At 42.9% G+C, this 19,200-nt stretch overlaps 1 protein-coding gene across 2 annotated transcripts in view; it reads right to left on the bottom strand.

Moving 5' to 3' along the window:
- Positions 1–19,200, bottom strand: part of LOC149443843 (interferon regulatory factor 3-like) — a 35,691-nt gene that overhangs the window by 14,585 nt on the left and 1,906 nt on the right. Inside the window, exons 2-4 of one of the 2 annotated variants that reach the window (XM_089655165.1) lie at positions 15,446–15,628; positions 13,754–13,931; positions 6,276–6,367 (exon numbers count right to left, since the gene is read on the bottom strand). In XM_089655165.1, the coding sequence (XP_089511291.1) occupies positions 6,276–6,367; positions 13,754–13,931; positions 15,446–15,610 (435 nt within the window). In that variant the 5' untranslated portion in view covers positions 15,611–15,628. The remainder of the gene's footprint in view (positions 1–6,275; positions 6,368–13,753; positions 13,932–15,445; positions 15,629–19,200) is intronic. The other variant, XM_089655166.1, reaches the window with a different exon arrangement.

The following is a 19,200-nucleotide window of genomic DNA, read 5'->3' as shown; positions in this document are numbered from 1 at the left end:
CATGTATTGTGTTTTTGCTGTGTTTTGAATGTGCCTAGCAACAAGAAAAAAAAAAAAAAAGCAAAAATGTGTCAAAAACACAAATGCAAAAAGGAAAACCGCAATGGAGAAATGGAGAAATGTTTCAAACGCAAACATATTATTGGCCAATCTAGTGGCTGAGAGTTTGTTTAAATGCTGGTATTGCTGCTACCAAAATAGTTACAGCAGTGAAAGGGTTAGCCTCGGTTCACACTATGAATCGTCTATGAAGTGCACCACATTCCTGTGCAATTCACATGCGATTCACTGCAGTGCGATTATAGCCCATTCATTTTGAATGGGCTCAAATTGCCCCATAAGTAGTGCATGCATTACTTATGGGAACGCACTGCAACCGGATCGCATGGTAGTTTTGTACCATGAAATCTGGTGCAGGCCAAAGCGCTGCTTTTTAGGTGTCATTCACATCGCACTAACACCTGCTGCAGATCGCAAGGCTCACATTGCACTACATCACATGCATTCATTTTGAATGGGCTCAAATTGCCCCATAAGTATTGCATGCACTACATATGGAAACGCACTGCAACCGGATCGTATGGTAGTTTTGTACCATGCAATACGGTGCAGGCAATCTGTTGCACTGCGTTTGAAGCGTCGTTAACATTGCACCAACACCACAAGACTCAGTCATAAAGTGAAGTGAAAAAATGCTCCGCTACATAAACCAATAGTACAAACCATTACATTACCAAAAAACAAAGTGAAGAAATAAATATATATTAGAAGAAAAAATAGAAAAAATACTAATATTGAAATGAAAAAATAAAATAAAATCTCTCTCTCTCTCTGTATATATATACACACACACTATATATATATATATAAAAATAAAAAATGTACATGTAAAAAAGAAAAAACACAAAAAAAATTAAGAATATTTTAAATATGAATCAAATAAATGAAAGTCAATCAAAAATCAAGTTATACGATGTTACGGTCTAACTGCACTTTTGCTCCCATATGGACTCAGAAGATCAGCTTGCTGAATGAAGACTCCAAAGTAATCTCCCTCCTGATAAGTGTCTTTGTATCAGCCGTATTCCTCATTAAAAAGAACTCCACATAGTACTTTATCCTTTTAGACTTTTATTCATCAATTAAAACATATGAAATACATTCATGTTCCGGAGGTGTATTTTGCACCAGGTATGATGAAGATCCAGTGATGTACTGATTAGACACTAGATGGCAGCATCATCTCAGCAGCAGAGTCCTGTACAAGCTCAAAACACTCAATGAATGCTAATGCCTGCTGTAATGCCATTTCAAGAGAAGTTTGTAGAGCAGGGGCGAACTGACCATTTGGAAACTCGGTCACTGCCCGAGGGCCCGGAGTCAGTAGGGGGCCCCATAAGATGCCCCTGGTACCTTCTTCATAGGCTTTTTTGAGTTTGGGCAAGGACACAGGGGCCCCATGATCCCCTATTGCCCGGGGGCCCCATGAGTTGTCAGTCTGCCCCTGTTGTAGAGTACTACAGGACGCTATCCCGATGAATGGCAACGTCGTGACGTCATCCGCGCACTCCTCCTGACGCGTTTTGTCACTAGTCATGTGACTTTATCAAGGGGACCATCCGACAATCAATCTATGTATGTAGTAAACCGGCGCCATTTTATTGTGGACCGGCCTAGCACATGGTGGAAAAGCCGATCGGCGCCATTTTAATGAAGACCAAACAAGGAAAAAAAAGAACAAACGCCGTTCCTTAATAACATGGGATCTGTATTGTATGAGCTGTGGAGATGTCACCCATTAACCATCCACAGCCCTCAGTACAATTCATACGGGATGCTCATCAAACAAGCTGCAAAGCCACCCTCTAATAAAAATATAATAATAAAATGAAAAAGAACATTGACATAAAATTATTAAAAAAAAAAAAAAATTATATATATATATATATATATATATATATATATATATATATATATATATATATATATATATACATTTTTTTTTTGATCTTCATTAAAATGGCGCCGATCGGCTTTTCCACCATGTGCTAGGCCGGTCCACAACAAAAAGGCGCTGGTTTATATATCAATAGATTGATTGTTGGACGGTCCAATCGTATCCCCTTGATAAAGTCACGTGACTAGTGACAAAACGCGTCGAGGAGTGTGTGGATGACATCACGACGTTGCCATTCATCGGGATAGCAGCCTGTAGTACTCTACAAACGGCTCTTGGAACGGCATTACAGCAGCCAATAGCATTCATTGAGTGGGCCCGTGCTTTGCCTTGCAATATATTACGGATGGTGTATGTTTTGAGCTTGAGGACTCTGCTGCTGAGATGATACTGCCATCTAGTGTCTAATCAGTACATCACTGGATCTTCATCATACCTGGTGCAAAATACACCTCCGGAACATAAATGTATTTCATATGTTTTAATTGATGAATAAAAGTTTAAAAGGATAAAGCACTATGTCAAGTTCTTTTTAATGAGGAATACGGCTGATACAAAGACGCTCATCAGGAGGGAGCTTACTTTGGAGTCTTCATTCAGCAAGCTGATCTTCTGAGTCCATATGGGACCAAAAGTGCAGTTAGACCGTAACATTGTATAATGTGCGGTCACACTGCGTGAGGTGAGCAGATATATGGTGGAGGATGTCTTTGCACGAGAATTGATGACAGATGCACATATTTTTCCTTATCCAAAGAAGGAATCACTGAATAAACACTTTATTGATTGAACTTTTATTTGATTCATACTTAAAATATTCTTAATTTTTATTTTTTGTGTGTTTTTTATTTATATATATTTTTTTTATTTCAATATTAATATTTTTTACTATTTTTTCTTCTAATATATATTTATTTCTTCACTTTGTTTTCAGGTAATATAATGGTTTGTACCATTGTTTCATGTAGCGCAGCATTTTTTCACTTCACTTTATGATTGTATAATTTGCCCCACTGAGACATGGGTTGTGTGCACTAGAGGCTACAGCAATTTATTGTCATTTTTTGTTTTTATTTCACCATAGCGCTTGAGTTATTCAATATATCTTAGATACCGCAAGTGCAAAAAGGAAAAACACAATGGAGAAATGTTGCAAACGCAAACATATTGTTGGCCAATCTAGTGGCTGAGAGTTCATTTACATGCTGGTATTGCTGCTACCAAAATAGTTACAGCAGTGAAAGGGTTAACCTCGGTTCACACTATGAATCGCCTATGAAGTGCACAACATTCCTGTGCAATTCACATGCGATTCACTGCAGTGCGATTATAGCCCATTCATTTTGAATGGGCTCAAATTGCCCCATAAGTAGTGCATGCATTACTTTCGGAAACGCACTGCAACCGGATCGCATGGTAGTTTTGTACCATGAAATCTGGTGCAGGCCAACACACTGCGTTTGAGGCGTCATTAACATCGCACTAACACCTGCTGCAGATCACAAGGCTCAAATTGCACTGCATCGCACCATAAGTAGTGCATGTGCTACTTTCGGAAACGCGCTGCACCTGCATCGCCTAATAGTTTTGCACTATGCAATCCAGGGCAGGCAAACGCACTGCATTTGGGGTGTCGGTAACATCGCACTGACACCTGCTGCACATCGCAAGGGTAGTGAGTTTTGAACGGTGTGCAGGAAATGCACATGTATGCCGGGTTCCCCACACCGCATTCTAGTGTGACCTGGGGTTGAATGAGCTGGTTCACACTAGAATGTGATGCGGGAAACCCATGATTCGAGTGTATTTCCCTCACCGCGTTCAAAATATACTGCCCTTGCTGTTGGGGATACAACAGCATGTACTATATACAGTATTCTGTGTTAATATCACTTGACCAGTAGATGGCACTGTACACTAAGGTTATCAGTTGTGCATATGTGTAAGACTTGTTGGTTCTCTCTCTTCTCTATTCCTTTTCTCTCTCATCTCTTCAGGAAGTAAGATGTCTGCTGCTACTACAGTCTGCTGAAATGTGCTTTGTATGTTTGCAACTTAAGCCACACAAGTAAAGTCAGACTTCTGCCTCATCGCTACCAGTGTCTTCTCTAACACATAACCAACACTTGCGAGCTGCAGTAGGTGTAAGTGTAATATTAGCATCGCCCCAAAAGCAGTACGTTTACCTGCACTGGACCGCCTGGTACAAAGCTAGCATGTGATCCGGTTGCAGTGCGTTGCCAAAAGTAGTGCATGCAGTACTTTGGTGCTCATTCAAAATGAATAGGCTCAAATCGCACCGCACTAAATCACATGGGAAATGATGGTTGTATTTATCACTTAGCTTTGCACACAGGGATACGGACTATTCTTCTGTTTTGTTTGATTTACACCGTTTATTTGTTACACATTGTTATGATGTATTCTACCCTTTATTATTTGTTTGTCATCATTTATATATTCCTCCATAAGGTATTTACTACACGCCGTATGCTGCAATTCACGATTTTCAGGTACATCATGACATGCATATACAGTGTTTGTTTTTACTAGTGCCCCCCCTCCCTCCCATCCAGTAGTATATAAATGTTTTGGCATATTTTCTGCGTTATTACCTCCCCAGGTCTGTTTTATATACAGCCGATTAATATCCTGATATGATGTCATTATGTTAGCTGGAAGAAGCATCACCTGACCCTGCCTGATCCTGCCTATGGTGACCCCTGTGGGAGGCATTCTTCATGTATGGATCTCACAGCCTAATATTCCATTATTCCATTATGATTGCAACATCCATCCATCCACCCCATCCCTCCATCCAATCTCATCTACTCTATGTAATCCATCCATCCATCCAATTGAATCTCTGTAATCCATTCATTCAATCTGATTTATGCAATCCAACCATCCGATCTAATCCATGTAACCTATCCATTCCCTCATCCATCCAATCAAATCGATGTAATCCATAAAATCATTCGAATCTATGTAATCCATCCAATCTAATCTACTTTATGTAGTCCATCCATCCCCCCATCCAATCTAATCCATGTAATCTATTCATCCATCCAATCTAATCTGTGTAATCCATCCATTCATGCATCCAATCTAATCTACTGTATGTAATCCATTCGTCCATCTATCCAATTAAATCTATGTAATCCATCCATCCCCACACCCATCCAATCTAATCTATGTAATCCCTAAAATCTTTCCAGTCTGCAATACATTCAATCTAATCTATGTATTCTATCTATTCATGCATCCAACTTAATCTACTGTATATAATCCATCCATCCGTCCAATCTAATCCATCTAATCTAATCTATGAAATGTATCCATTCCTCCATCCAATCTAATCTAATTAATGTAATCAATCCATCCTTCCAATCTAATTTGTGAAATCCATCTATTCATTCATCCAATCTAATCTCTGTAATCCATCCATTCATGCATCCAATCTAATCAGCTGTATATAATCCATCCCCCCATCCATCCAATTGAATCTATGTAATCCATACATCCCCTCATCTATCCAATCTAATCTATGTAATCCATAAAATCCTTCCAGTCTGCAATAAATTCAATCTAATCTATGTATTCTATCTATTCAGGCATCCAATCTAATCTACTGTATATAATCCATCCAATCTAATCTATGAAATGTATCCATTCCTCCATCCAAGCTAATCTACTGTATGTAATCCTTCCATCCATGCATTCGATCTAATTATACAATCTATCCATCCATCCATCCATCCAATCTAATCTATGTAATCCATCCATCCATCCAATCTAATCTATGAAATGTATCCATTCCTCCATCCAAGCTAATCTACTGTATGTAATCCACCCATCCATGCATTCGATCTAATTATACAATCTATCCAACCATCCAATCTAATCTATGTAATCCATCCATCCATGCATTCAATCTATCCAATCTAATCTATGTAATCCATCCATCCCCCAAGCCATCCAATCTCTTCTAATTTATGTAATCCATAAAATCCTTCCAATCTGTGTAATATATTCAATCAAATCTATGTATTCCATCCATTCATGCATCCAACCTCATCTACTGTACAGTATGTAGTCCGTCCATTAATCTAATCTATATAATCCATTCGTCCAGTCTAATCTATGTAATCCATCCATCCATCCATCCATCTATTCAGTAAAAAGTGTTTGTAGTTGGGCAGTAGTTGATTTAGGACCCCAACAATCCATCTCACAGCGGGGCCCTCTGAGGACTGTGCTGACTATTGATCATAGCTGGTAGAATTTAGCTCAGTTCAATGAATGTAGAACAACTCACCGCCATGGTGTCACCAGCCATATAGCTACAGGAACCCAACTGCTGACAAGCTGTCCTGCCCCCCACTGCGGCACACTGATCACCGGGTACAACTGGAAGTTGAAAGTTAAAAAATAAATAAATTGGACATAAAAAGAACACAAATTTAGCGGGTATATTCTACAAGCATTTGTGGCAGCCTAAGCCATCATTATCAGAGGTCCACAGCCAAAGGAATCTCACTAATGCCGAATAAAGCTGTCCATCCACAGCTCAAAATGGAAAATCAATTTGGGTGGCCCTGTCATACACCTCCTGTGTGGCTTCCTTCAAATAAAATCAAAAAGGAGTCAGGTAGAAGTTGTCAGTCGAACAGCAGCTGTGTCCAATCAGGTGCAGCCACTGTTGGGGTATTCTGACAGCCAGCTGAGACAGCCTTCAGAATACAATAGCCCAGCATGGGGATTCCCCCATTTGTGCTGTTTATGAAGGACGAAGGAACCTGTTAGAATTTGTTTGTTTAGCCTGCAAACAAACACCTTCTAACAGATTCCTTCATCCTCCATAAACAGCACAAATGGGTGAATCCCCAAGCTGGGCTATTGTATTCTGAAGGCTTTCTCAGCTGGCTGTCAGAATACCCCAACAGTGGCTGCATCTGCAGCCTGAACAAAACGGATCTAGTCGTGTATGGCCGGCTTAAGACTTGCTGGCTGCAGTAGACTTCACTGAGAATTCCCATCCACCAGCCTACAGGCAGAGCTTGCCACTGATGTCCTCTTTCTACAAATACTACTTACCTGGCTGTCACTTTGATCCAAAAACTTCCAGCACTGACCTGCACTGCATGTTTTATGTTGTCATTCAGAAACTATTGAAACCAGAGACTGCCAGGCAGCTAGCATTTGTAGAATGAGGTGTTAACTCCTACGCTCCCAAAACTGAAAGGTATTACCAGGGGCGGACTGACAACTCATGGGGCCCCCGGGCAATAGGGGATCATGGGGCCCCTGTGTCTTTGCCCACACTCAAAGCACACCCAAAAAAGCCTATAAAAAGGGTACCAGGGGCATTTTGTGGGGCCCCCTGCTGTCCCCGGGCCCTTGGGCAGTGCCTGAGTGGTTGAATGGTCAGTCCGCCCCTGGGTATTACATGAAAACAAAATAGTCACTACATAAACTCAATCGCAAACAGAAGCTGCATACACTAACTTGTGTTCCCACAGAAGCAGAAAATAAAAATAAGTTCTGCGCTGTCTGTGCGTTCCACAACAGAACAAATCACATAAAGATAAGCGACATAAGAATAAACGTGCAAAAAAATTGAACAATGATAAGAGTGAATGTCAAAGGTCACTGATAGAATCACATGAAGCAACGCATTGGGCGGAGCTTGGTTGACCTGTGGACCGGAAGTGACGATTTCCAATGCATTTGAAGTCATGGGTCACGTGACTTCATCAGTTCATCAGAATGAAAGTCACAGGTCACTGATGAATTCACATGACGTAACGCGTTGGGTTAAGCCTGGTTGACCTGTGGACCGGAAGTGATGGTTTCCAATGCATTTGAAGTCATGTGACCCAAGACGCAACATGTTGGGTACAGCCTGGTTGACCCACGGATGGTTTATAATGCATTTGTGGTGTCTCTGAGCATTGTACTTTTATGCAAGCATACTTTTATACATTGTGAGTGCGGTTTTATGGAATAAAGTGTACTGATTTTTATACTACACTATTGGAGGTTGTTCCAATGCATTTGAAGTCATGGGTCCCGTGACTACATCAATTCGAAAGTCACAGGTATCTGAAGTCACGTGGCGCAACGCATTGGGTGGAACCTGATAGACCTGTGGAGCGAAAGTGACAGTTTCCAATGCATTTGAAGTCATAAGTCACATGACTTCACCAGTTCATCAGAGTGAAAGTCACAGGTCACTGATGAAATCACGTGATGCAACGCGTTGGGTGGAGCCTGGTTGACCTGTGGACCGGAAGTGACGGTTTCCAATGCATTTGAAGTAATGGGTCCCGTGAGTTCATCAGTTCAAAAGTCACAGGTATATGAAGTCACGTGACGCAACGCATTGAGTGGAGCCTGACTGACCTGTGGACTGGAAGTGACGGTTTCCAATGCATTTGAAGTCTTGAGTCATGTGACTTCATCAGTTCATCAGAGTGAAAGTCATAGGTCACTGATGAAGTCACGTGATGCAACGCATTGGGCGGAGCCTGATTGACCTGTGGACCGGAAGTGACGGTTTCCAATGCATTTGAAGTCATGTGACCCAAGACGCAACACGTTGGGTACAGCCTGGTTAACCCATGGATGGTTTACAATGCATTTGTGGTGTCCCTGAGCATTGTACTTTTATGCAAGCATGCTTTTATACATTGTGAGTGCGGTTTTATGGAATAAAGTGTACTGATTTTTATACTACACTATTGGAGGTTGTTCTCTCTTTTTTTCTGACGTTTCTGAGCCACCCACTGTGGCAGTGTGAGTTGCAAGCAGCCTTACAGGAACCAGCACCCCGCTCCCACGAAGAGGACTCCAGTGTATAACGGGCACCCTAGTGGACAGGAGGGATCAGGGATTCCATTACAAGTGTTCTGAGGATTGAACAATACATGCTGCAAACATTACATGTGCTTACTGACCTTACATGAGTTTTAGGTCACACTGCCAAGGTGACAGCACATTGGTGTCATGGGAAGATGGTGTTATAACACGCTAACGCATGCTGATTGCTTTATGCAGAGATTATTTTTAGACACGCACAAGAAATAGCATGGACTGTCAATCAATGAAACATATGATGAAATATATTAGCACTTTAGAGGATGATTCTGTTTTCATTAGTATTTATCCATTTGATATAGGAGAGTTGCCTTTGCACACTTTCCTCTTTATTCATAATCTTGGTTTGATTCATTTGCATGTTTATTTTTATGTCTCTTATATATATGTCATTTTTTCCATTGTGGGATATACAGCGCAGAACTTAGTTTTATTTTCTGTTTCTTTTGAATTACTGTGCAAAGTTCAAACTGAAAGAAACAATGACATTACAAAGCACAGGATTTAAAGTGATACTAAACCCACAACAGTACAATCAGTCTGTAGATGCATTAAAGCATGCTTGTTATACTCACTGTGGAACCTAAGGGGTTAATCCTCCACATTGTGTAAAAAGGCTGTTTGTCTTCTCTGATCCTCCCCTTCTTCTAGTGTCCCCCACTTATCTCCTAAGACAGTGGTCTCCAAACTGTGGCTCAAGGGCCAGATGTGGCCCTTTGCTTGCCTTTATCCAGCCCTTGGGGACTATACCTTCATCAACAGTGGGGCATAATTCCTGCCACCAACACAAATGATGGGGCACTATTCCTCCCACTAATACCAATGATGGGGCACTATTCCTCCCACTAATACCAATGATGGGGAACTATTCCTCCCACTGATACCAATGATGGGGAACTATTCCTCCCACTAATACCAATGATGGGGAACTATTCCTCCCACTGACACCAATGATGGAGCACTATTCCTCCCACTAATACCAATGATGGGGCACTATTCCTCCCACTGATACCAATGATGGGGCACTATTCCTCCCACTGATACCAATGATGGGGCACTATTCCTCCCACTGATACCAATGATGGGGCACTATTCCTCCCACTGATACCAATGATGGGGCACTATTCCTTCCACCGATACCAATGATGGGGCACTATTCCTCCACTGATACCAATGATGGGGAACTATTCCTCCCACTGATACCAATTATGGGGAACTATTCCTCCCACTGACACCAATGATGGGGCACTATTCCTCCACTAATACCAATGATGGAGCACTATTCCTCCCACTGACACCAATGATGGGGCACTATTCTTCCCACTGACACCAATGATGGGGCACTATTCCTCCCACTGACACCAATGATGGGGCACTATTCCTCCCACTAATACCAATGATGGGGCACTATTCCACCCACTGATACTAATGATGGGGCACTATTCCTCCCACTGACACCAATGTTGGGGCACTATTCCTCCCACTGATACCAATGATGGGGCACTATTCATCCCACTGACACCAATGTTGGGGCACTATTCCTCCACTAATACCCATGATGGGGCACTATTCTTCTCACTGATACCAATGATGGGGCACTATTCCTCCCACTAATACCAATGTTGGGGCACTATTCCTCCCACTAATACCAATGATGGGGCACTATTCATCCCACTGATACCAATGATGGGGCACTATTCCTCCACTAATACCAATGATGGGGCACTAGTCATCCCACTGACACCAATGTTGGGGCACTATTCATCCCACTGATACCAATCATGGGGCACTATTCCTCCCACTAATATCAATGATGGGGCACTATTCCTCCCACTGATACCAATGATGGGGCACTATTCCTCCTACTGATACCAATGAAGGGGCACTATTCCTTCCACTAATAGCAATGATGGGGCACAATTCCTCTTACTGATACCAATGATGGGGCACAATTCCTCCCACTGACACCAATGATGGGGCACTATTCTTCCCACTGACACCAATGATGGGGCACTATTCCTCCCACTGACACCAATGATGGGGCACTATTCCTCCCACTAATACCAATGATGGGGCACTATTCCTCCCACTGACACCAATGTTGGGGCACTATTCCTCCCACTGATACCAATGATGGGGCACTATTCATCCCACTGACACCAATGTTGGGGCACTATTCCTCCACTAATACCCATGATGGGGCACTATTCTTCTCACTGATACCAATGATGGGGCACTATTCCTCCCACTGACACCAATATTGGGGCACTATTCCTCCCACTAATACCAATGTTGGGGCACTATTCCTCCCACTAATACCAATGATGGGGCACTATTCCTCCACTAATACCAATGATGGGGCACTAGTCATCCCACTGACACCAATGTTGGGGCACTATTCATCCCACTGATACCAATCATGGGGCACTATTCCTCCCACTGATACCAATGATGGGGCACTATTCCTCCCACTGATACCAATGATGGGGCACTATTCCTTCCACTAATAGCAATGATGGGGCACAATTCCTCCCACTGATACCAATGATGGGGCACAATTCCTCCCACTGATACCAATGATGGGGCACTATTCCTCCCACTGACACCAATGATGGGGCACTATTCTTCCCACTGACACCAATGATGGGGCACTATTCCTCCCACTGACACCAATGATGGGGCACTATTCCTCCCACTAATACCAATGATGGGGCACTATTCCTCCCACTAATACCAATGATGGGGCACTATTCCACCCACTGATACTAATGATGGGGCACTATTCCTCCCACTGACACCAATGTTGGGGCACTATTCCTCCCACTGACACCAATGTTGGGGCACTATTCCTCCCACTGATACCAATGATGGGGCACTATTCATCCCACTGACACCAATGTTGGGGCACTATTCCTCCACTAATACCCATGATGGGGCACTATTCTTCTCACTGATACCAATGATGGGGCACTATTCCTCCCACTGACACCAATATTGGGGCACTATTCCTCCCACTAATACCAATGTTGGGGCACTATTCCTCCCACTAATACCAATGATGGGGCACTATTCATCCCACTGATACCAATGATGGGGCACTATTCCTCCACTAATACCAATGATGGGGCACTAGTCATCCCACTGACACCAATGTTGGGGCACTATTCATCCCACTGATACCAATCATGGGGCACTATTCCTCCTACTGATACCAATGAAGGGGCACTATTCCTCCTACTGATACCAATGAAGGGGCACTATTCCTCCTACTGATACCAATGAAGGGGCACTATTCCTCCTACTGATACCAATGATGGGGCACTATTCCTCCCACTAATATCAATGATGGGGCACTATTCCTCCTACTGATACCAATGAAGGGGCACTATTCCTCCTACTGATACCAATGAAGGGGCACTATTCCTCCTACTGATACCAATGAAGGGGCACTATTCCTCCTACTGATACCAATGATGGGGCACTATTCCTCCCACTGATACCAATGATGGGGCACTATTCCTCCCACTGATACCAATGATGGGGCACTATTCCTCCCACTGATACCAATGATGGGGCACTATTCCTTCCACTGATACCAATGATGGGACCCTATTCCTCCCGCTGATACCAATGATGGGACACTATTCCTCCCACTGATACCAATGATGGGGCACTATTCCTCCCACTGATACCAATGATGGGGCACTATTCCTCCCACTTATACCAATGATGGGGCACTATTCCTCCCACTTATACCAATGATGGGGCACTATTCCTCCCACTTATACCAATGTTGGGGCACTATTCCTCCCACTTATACCAATGATGGGGCACTATTCCTCCCACTGATACCAATGATGGGGCACTATTCCTCCCACTAATACCAATGATGGGGCACTATTCCTCCCACTGATACCAATGATGGGGCACTATTCCTCCCACTGACACCAATGATGGGGCACTATTCCTCCCACTGATACCAATGATGGTACACTATTACTCCCACTAACACCAATGATGGGGCACTATTCCTCCCACTGATACCAATGATGGGGCACTATTCCTCCCACTGATACCAATGATGGGGCAGTATTCCTCCCACTGACACCAATGACGGGGCACTATTCCTCCCACGGGTTCAGTCTGTCTTATCAGGTGGACATCTGAACAAGAGTAGGGGCAGAGAAGACAGGATCCAACAGCCTATTTACACAATGCAGAGGATTAACCCCTTAGGTTCCACAATGAGTATAACAAGCATGCTTTACTGTATATACAGACAGATTTTACTGTTGTGGGGTTAGTAACACTTTTAGGTCCCTTCTTTAGCTGAATATCCTCATCTAGCAATAGGTGTGGTGATCCATGTCTCTCTCTTTTTCCAGAACTAATTGTACCCAAGCCTAGCACCTACGAGGGTGCTACACACCAAGCAGGGAAGCCTTTGTTTTCTGTAACTTGCATCATCACATTTCTATTACATGTAACACTCCTAATTTTTGATGGTGTTTGAACAGTAAATACTACATTTGGCCACTGGATGGCACTATGTATCCTAGGAAATTCTTATGACACTTAGCTCCCTCTGGTGGCCAAATGTGGTATTTTCCTGGTTAAAATCATTGATTTACATTTGAACAAATAGCTATGCGAATTCTTTAAAATTCAAGCCCGTCAGTTCAAAACATGTAAAAGCAGAGGACTTCAGAATGGAATCAAGATTTCAAGCATATCTTTTTGCTCTTGGCTATTAGAGGCATTGTGAGCTTCCCATAACTGTCATTTTTTTTTAAAAAACGTATTACAGTCTGTGGTGTGTTATACATGCTATTTTAACTAGAAGTTGTGTATATTAGAGTTGTTTTTTGTTTTAGAGAAAAAGCTCAATAAAAAATAAGATCCATGATGTGTCCTTACACTCGGCATCTCGTGTGATCTCGAACACTTTGTGAGGGTCAGAGGAGTCCGATTTGTTGTCGGCAACCACATGGATGTTGTCTTTCTGATTCAATGCTGAACGAAAATTTCTCTTCCATCTTGCTGGGTTTGGTTGATGCCTTTTTGGATCATAACGGCCACTGTCAATGGCCCAGTCCTAGAAAGGTCATTAGATGAAGGAATATTCAGATAATAGAAGATACAGTAAATATATCCAGAAGAACAGCTCATCCTCATCTTGCTTTGGGCTTGCATGCTTGAGTGGGACCAGGGATTTTTTTTTCAGCGGAAACGCGGGGAACGCAGTTCCGGCACCTCCAGCACTGAGTGTATGTAAAGTCAGGGGTTGGTAGAGTGTTTTGGAGGGTCTATTGAGGATGGCTGCTGAGGGTTCTGTTGTTGCTGGTGGGATCTATTATTTTTGGGATCTATCCTTTGCCTGGGAGGTCTGTTGTTGCTGGTAGGGGAATCGGGGTTACGTCGAATAGATAGATACCCAACATGTCAAACCTTAAATTTGTGTTGGCCTACGAAATGGCGACAAACTTCAGTACCCTATATTTTCTATAGGCAACTCTTCAAAAGTGCCTACAGATCATCGATTTAGCATTACGGAGGAGGTCTTGTACTAGAATTATTGCTCTCACTCCGCTGTGATTGGCGATATGTAACATGTGGATCGCAATCAATGCAAGCGTTTACGTGCATATATGTGGGGATGGGGGGGGCCTCAAATTTTTTTGGGGGGGCTGTTATGTGGTTAGATGGAACTTTAGTTTTTTGTGCCTGGATACATGGTGGGAGCATGTGGGGGGGGGGGGGAGGTAGTACCAGAACAGGGGGCTGTGGAAGCAATGCATGTCAGTTCTAGCTGCTGCAGCCACTGGATTGTGTATAAAACCGCCTGCTGTCTGGTCCATATGGTGTACGACTGACCTGGCAGCAAAAAGGGTTGAAGTGTTTGTAAACCTCAGACATGAAATATGAATAAAGCATATCCCTCTATAGTGTGTACTTGTCTCAATCCAGAGCATTAAGTGTCATTCCTGTCTGTTGCCCCCTTTCTCTGCTATCAGCACAAAGCACTTCTGACAAGTTTTCCTGACACCAAGAGGAAAATGGTGACAGGGGAGGGACCTCCAGCTGATTGACAGCCTCAGCTCTGTTCCTGTGTGCTGAGTGGAGGGGGGTGTGTCCCTTCCCTCTAATCAGCTCTCAGAGCTCTCCTCACTGATGTAACTTCAGCTCTCACCCCCTGCTTTTCAGAGCTGAGAGATCCTGTGTAATTTCTGCACTTTAAATGAATGAAGAGAAGTCTGCAGATAAACAGGTACAACATATGTAAGAGGATTTTTTTTATCTCTGTGTATCACCTGAGGCCAGTCACTTCACTGGGTATATTAAAGGGAGACCCCAGACATGAAATACGCACAAATATCCCTCTATAGCAGGCATCACGAAATGGCAGACTGCAGTCTGGATCTAGACCAAGCCACTGTCCCATACAGACCCGTGGTTGCACCATTTAGGAGCCGCTTTTATCCCCCAAGCCACCGCCGCTGTCAATCTCAACACGGAAAGCAGGAGGCAAGATAGTAATGAGTGAGGGAGGCACAGCTCAACAAAATGTAGTATTCCAAAACAGAAATTATACCAAACAGAAATGTATACCTCAAAAAGTTTGATGTCATCCTCAGTCAAGTCCTGCCTCTGGCCATGCTTCCAGGAAATCCTGAATTGAGTCTTTTCGTTGTTGACCCATTCCACTCCCGGGTACACCTGACTATTGATCTTATCAATCAGCCAGGGGATGATGAGGGGCTTGTTGGATGCCATTCTGTAAATTGCAAATGGCTGAAATGATAAGGACATCAGGAGATGTACAATAGTTTTATCAGTAAAATGGAATTTGGATATTGTGTATTCTCAAGATATTGGTGCTTAGGTACACGGGGTACAGCTGTCTATGGACCAGACCATTGATACTAGTGTTACAGGAGGTTCAGATGTCTATGGACCAGACCATTGATATTAGTGCTGCAGGGGGTTCAGATGTCTATTGACCAGATCACTGATATTATTGCTGCAGGGGTTTCAGATGTCTATGGACCAGACCATTGATATTAGGGTTACAGGGGGTTTAAATGTCTATAGACCAGAGCATTGATATTAGGGCTACAGGGGGTTCAGATGTCTATAGACCAGACCATTGATATTAGTGCTGCAGGGGGTGCAGATGTCTATTGACCAGACCATTGATATTAGGGTTACAGGGGGTTCAGATGTCTATGGAGCAGACCATTGATATTAGGGTTGCAGGGAGTTCAGATGTCTATGGACCAGACCATTGATATTAGTGCTACGGGGGTGCAGATGTCTATGGACCAAACCATTGATATTAGTGCTGCAGGGGGTTCAGATGTCTATGGACCAGACTTTTGATATTAGGGCTACAGGGGTGCAGATGTCTAAGGACCAGACCATTGATATTAGTGCTGCAGGGGGTCCAGATGTCTATGGACCAGACCATTGATATTAGGGTTACCTAATATCCAATAAAGCCCCCATTATAGGAGACAATTCATGAATTGTAGTGATGCTCCTTTTCAAAGGGGACATGAGTGGTAGATGAAAAGTATATATATATAAATAAACATAAACATGCAGTCCAGAGGAGGAACTTGATGCTATGTCAACCTCCCTCATGCATTAAATAGATGACTCAGAACGTCTTGTAATAAATGGTTGCCGAGCCCAAATGGAAGACAGTGATTAATTGTAGTCCAGGGGAGGAAACAGGTTAAACTTGAGTATAATGTGGTATAAATTGTTGCAAAACTTCACCCCCCTCTAGCACCTACAAGGAATAGAGATGCCATCCCAGGGAGGATTAGAATGGACAAGACCTCCCTCATACAGAGTTGTTCTTCCAATGGCAATGATGTACGCAAGTGAAGGAACGGTCCCTTAGATATGTTTAGTATAAGTCTTCACCCCCCTTTAGCACCCAAAGGAATAAGGGTGCCATCCCAGGGAGGGTTTGAGTGAACATGGCCTGCCTCATACATAGACCAAATAAACCTTCCAGTAGCAACTGTGTAAATATATCAGTGGAGAGGTCCCCAGGAGCATACTAGAGCTTGGGTCCCTTTGAGTAAATACAGTTCATGATACAGGAGCTGAATCTTATTACCATCAGCCTGTGTATCTATGCCAATACGCTATGAACAAGTATTTACACACACATATATATATATATGCCCATGAGTCCTGGTTGAGTCCATAACCAATTTCTTCAGTTTGGTATTCATCTACACTTACCGGTAAAGCTTGGTTCCAGGATTGTCCTGCAGCATGAATGGGCTCCAGTAGCCTCCTGTGATATTTGACAAGAGTATCCAAGGGGGAAGCTGGAGCATGACATAAAGATTGTGGCCTAGGCCAGAATGGTGGCTGGAGCCACTGTATAAAAAAAATAAAAAAACACAGGAAATTCCCCCCCAAAAAACAGCTTTTATGACTGGAGAGGTGGAGCCATTTTGAAAGTAAAGCCCCCTTTAAAGCTCAATACCGGGGTAAGTAAAAATCCATGGTTTACAATTTTACCAGCATGGAGCTCTGGTGAGTGTATGCAACTCATTTGGTGGTGGATTCTCACGGTGTTTTTGGGTCACATTATACAAGAGTTTATTATAAAAGTATTGAAGATTTATTGTTTCACGATTCATTTCATGAACACCATTATTCAGATGGACTTTTTTGTTGGACACTAATTTATTTTGTTTATTCACAGAATTATTTGTCACTTTTTTCTGCTTTGTTTGGTTTGTTTGGTATCACTTAGGGCTTAAAATTTCAAGTCCTGAGCTACTAGCCAGGACTTAAGAGTTACTTGCCACCAACAAACACACACAAACAGAGACACCTGTACACACACACACAGACATGTACATACACACAGAAACATGTACACACACACACACACACACACACACAGAGACACATGTACACACACATACAGACACATGTATAAACACACACACACACATACAGACACATGTATACACACACAGGCACGTACAAACACGCATGCACACAGACACATGTACATACACAGATATACACACGCACAGACACATGTACATACACACAGACACATGTACATACATACACATGTACAGATACACACATGTACATACACAGACATGCATACACACACACGCTGTTAAGTGCTCTCTCCTCTCCCCTGAAGCCACCACTAGCTGACATAGAGGATCATGTGACCAGAGGGAGTTGAAATTAGGTACACACATACCCTATAAAAAGTTGCTGTACTTCGTTGTTCACTCACAGAGCCGGGTACTGCACTCTAGGGGGAGGCAGAGAGCACAGCACACACTCCTTGCTTTGCTTTCACTGCCTTCAGCTATTGAGCAGTCTGATGGCTCCCAGTGCCAATGACAGATCCGGCCTGAGCTCCGAGCCTGCTCAGCAAGACAGCCCTGGGGGACACACTCGCCCCCACCATAATTTCCACTCGCCATTGGCGAGCAGGCGAGTGGAAATTTCAAGGCCTGACTTAGTATATTATTTTACTTTTTATTTTATTTATGCGCCATTACCCATCTGCTGAGTCTACTTATTCAGAGATATATTATTCCCTTGAGGAGCGCTGTCTTTAGTGATTTTTTTGTTTGAAGTAAAAATCCCCCCTTGAAGTGGTCCTGTACCTGCACTGCAAGCGGTAAATGCTCATTTAGGTCTCATGGATCAGGAACCACAGTTTTACTCAGTCCTTGGCTTCCCTTAGAGCTGGGACTCTCTTCCTTTACACTCCAGCAGTGAAATATCTCTTGGCGTACTCAGGTCCAGTGCAGGGCTATGTGCTTTGCATTAGTTTTGATGACATCGGAGGACCTGCGACCCGTGAGCGTATAAGAGAAGAGGCTGTGGGACCGGTCTTAGAGCCGGGAGAGAACCTGTCAAAGGAGAAGATCAGGTAAAGAAAAACTGCTTTTTGGGGCCCCCTAGACTTAAACAAGTATTTAACCCTTGCAGTGCTGAGTTCTGTGTAATCCACAGCAGCCACAGTACACACAGCTCTATACATCGTCATTGGGAGCGTACTTCCTGAAACCTGCACTGTGTAATGTTCTTTTTCTTCCTCCTGGATCATATCTCTTAGATTGTAAGCTCCCAGGATCAGGGCCCTCCTATCCCTCTTGTATTGAACTGTATTGTTGCTGTATTGTCTCCCGTTATATTATAAAGCGCTGAGCAAACTGTTGGTGCTATATAAATCCTGTATAATAATAATAATATATAAATCCTGTATAATAATAATGATATATAAATCCTGTATAATAATAATAATAATATATAAATCCTGTATAATAATAATATTCAAACATCCAAGTCAGGTTTAA

Source organism: Staurois parvus, unplaced genomic scaffold (assembly GCF_062004578.1).
Source record: "Staurois parvus isolate SC_StPar_1 unplaced genomic scaffold, SC_StPar_1.0 ptg000827l, whole genome shotgun sequence".
NCBI lineage: Eukaryota > Metazoa > Chordata > Amphibia > Anura > Ranidae > Staurois > Staurois parvus.
The sequence above is the reverse complement of the archived record's forward strand: the minus strand, read 5'-3'. Positions and strand labels throughout refer to the sequence as shown.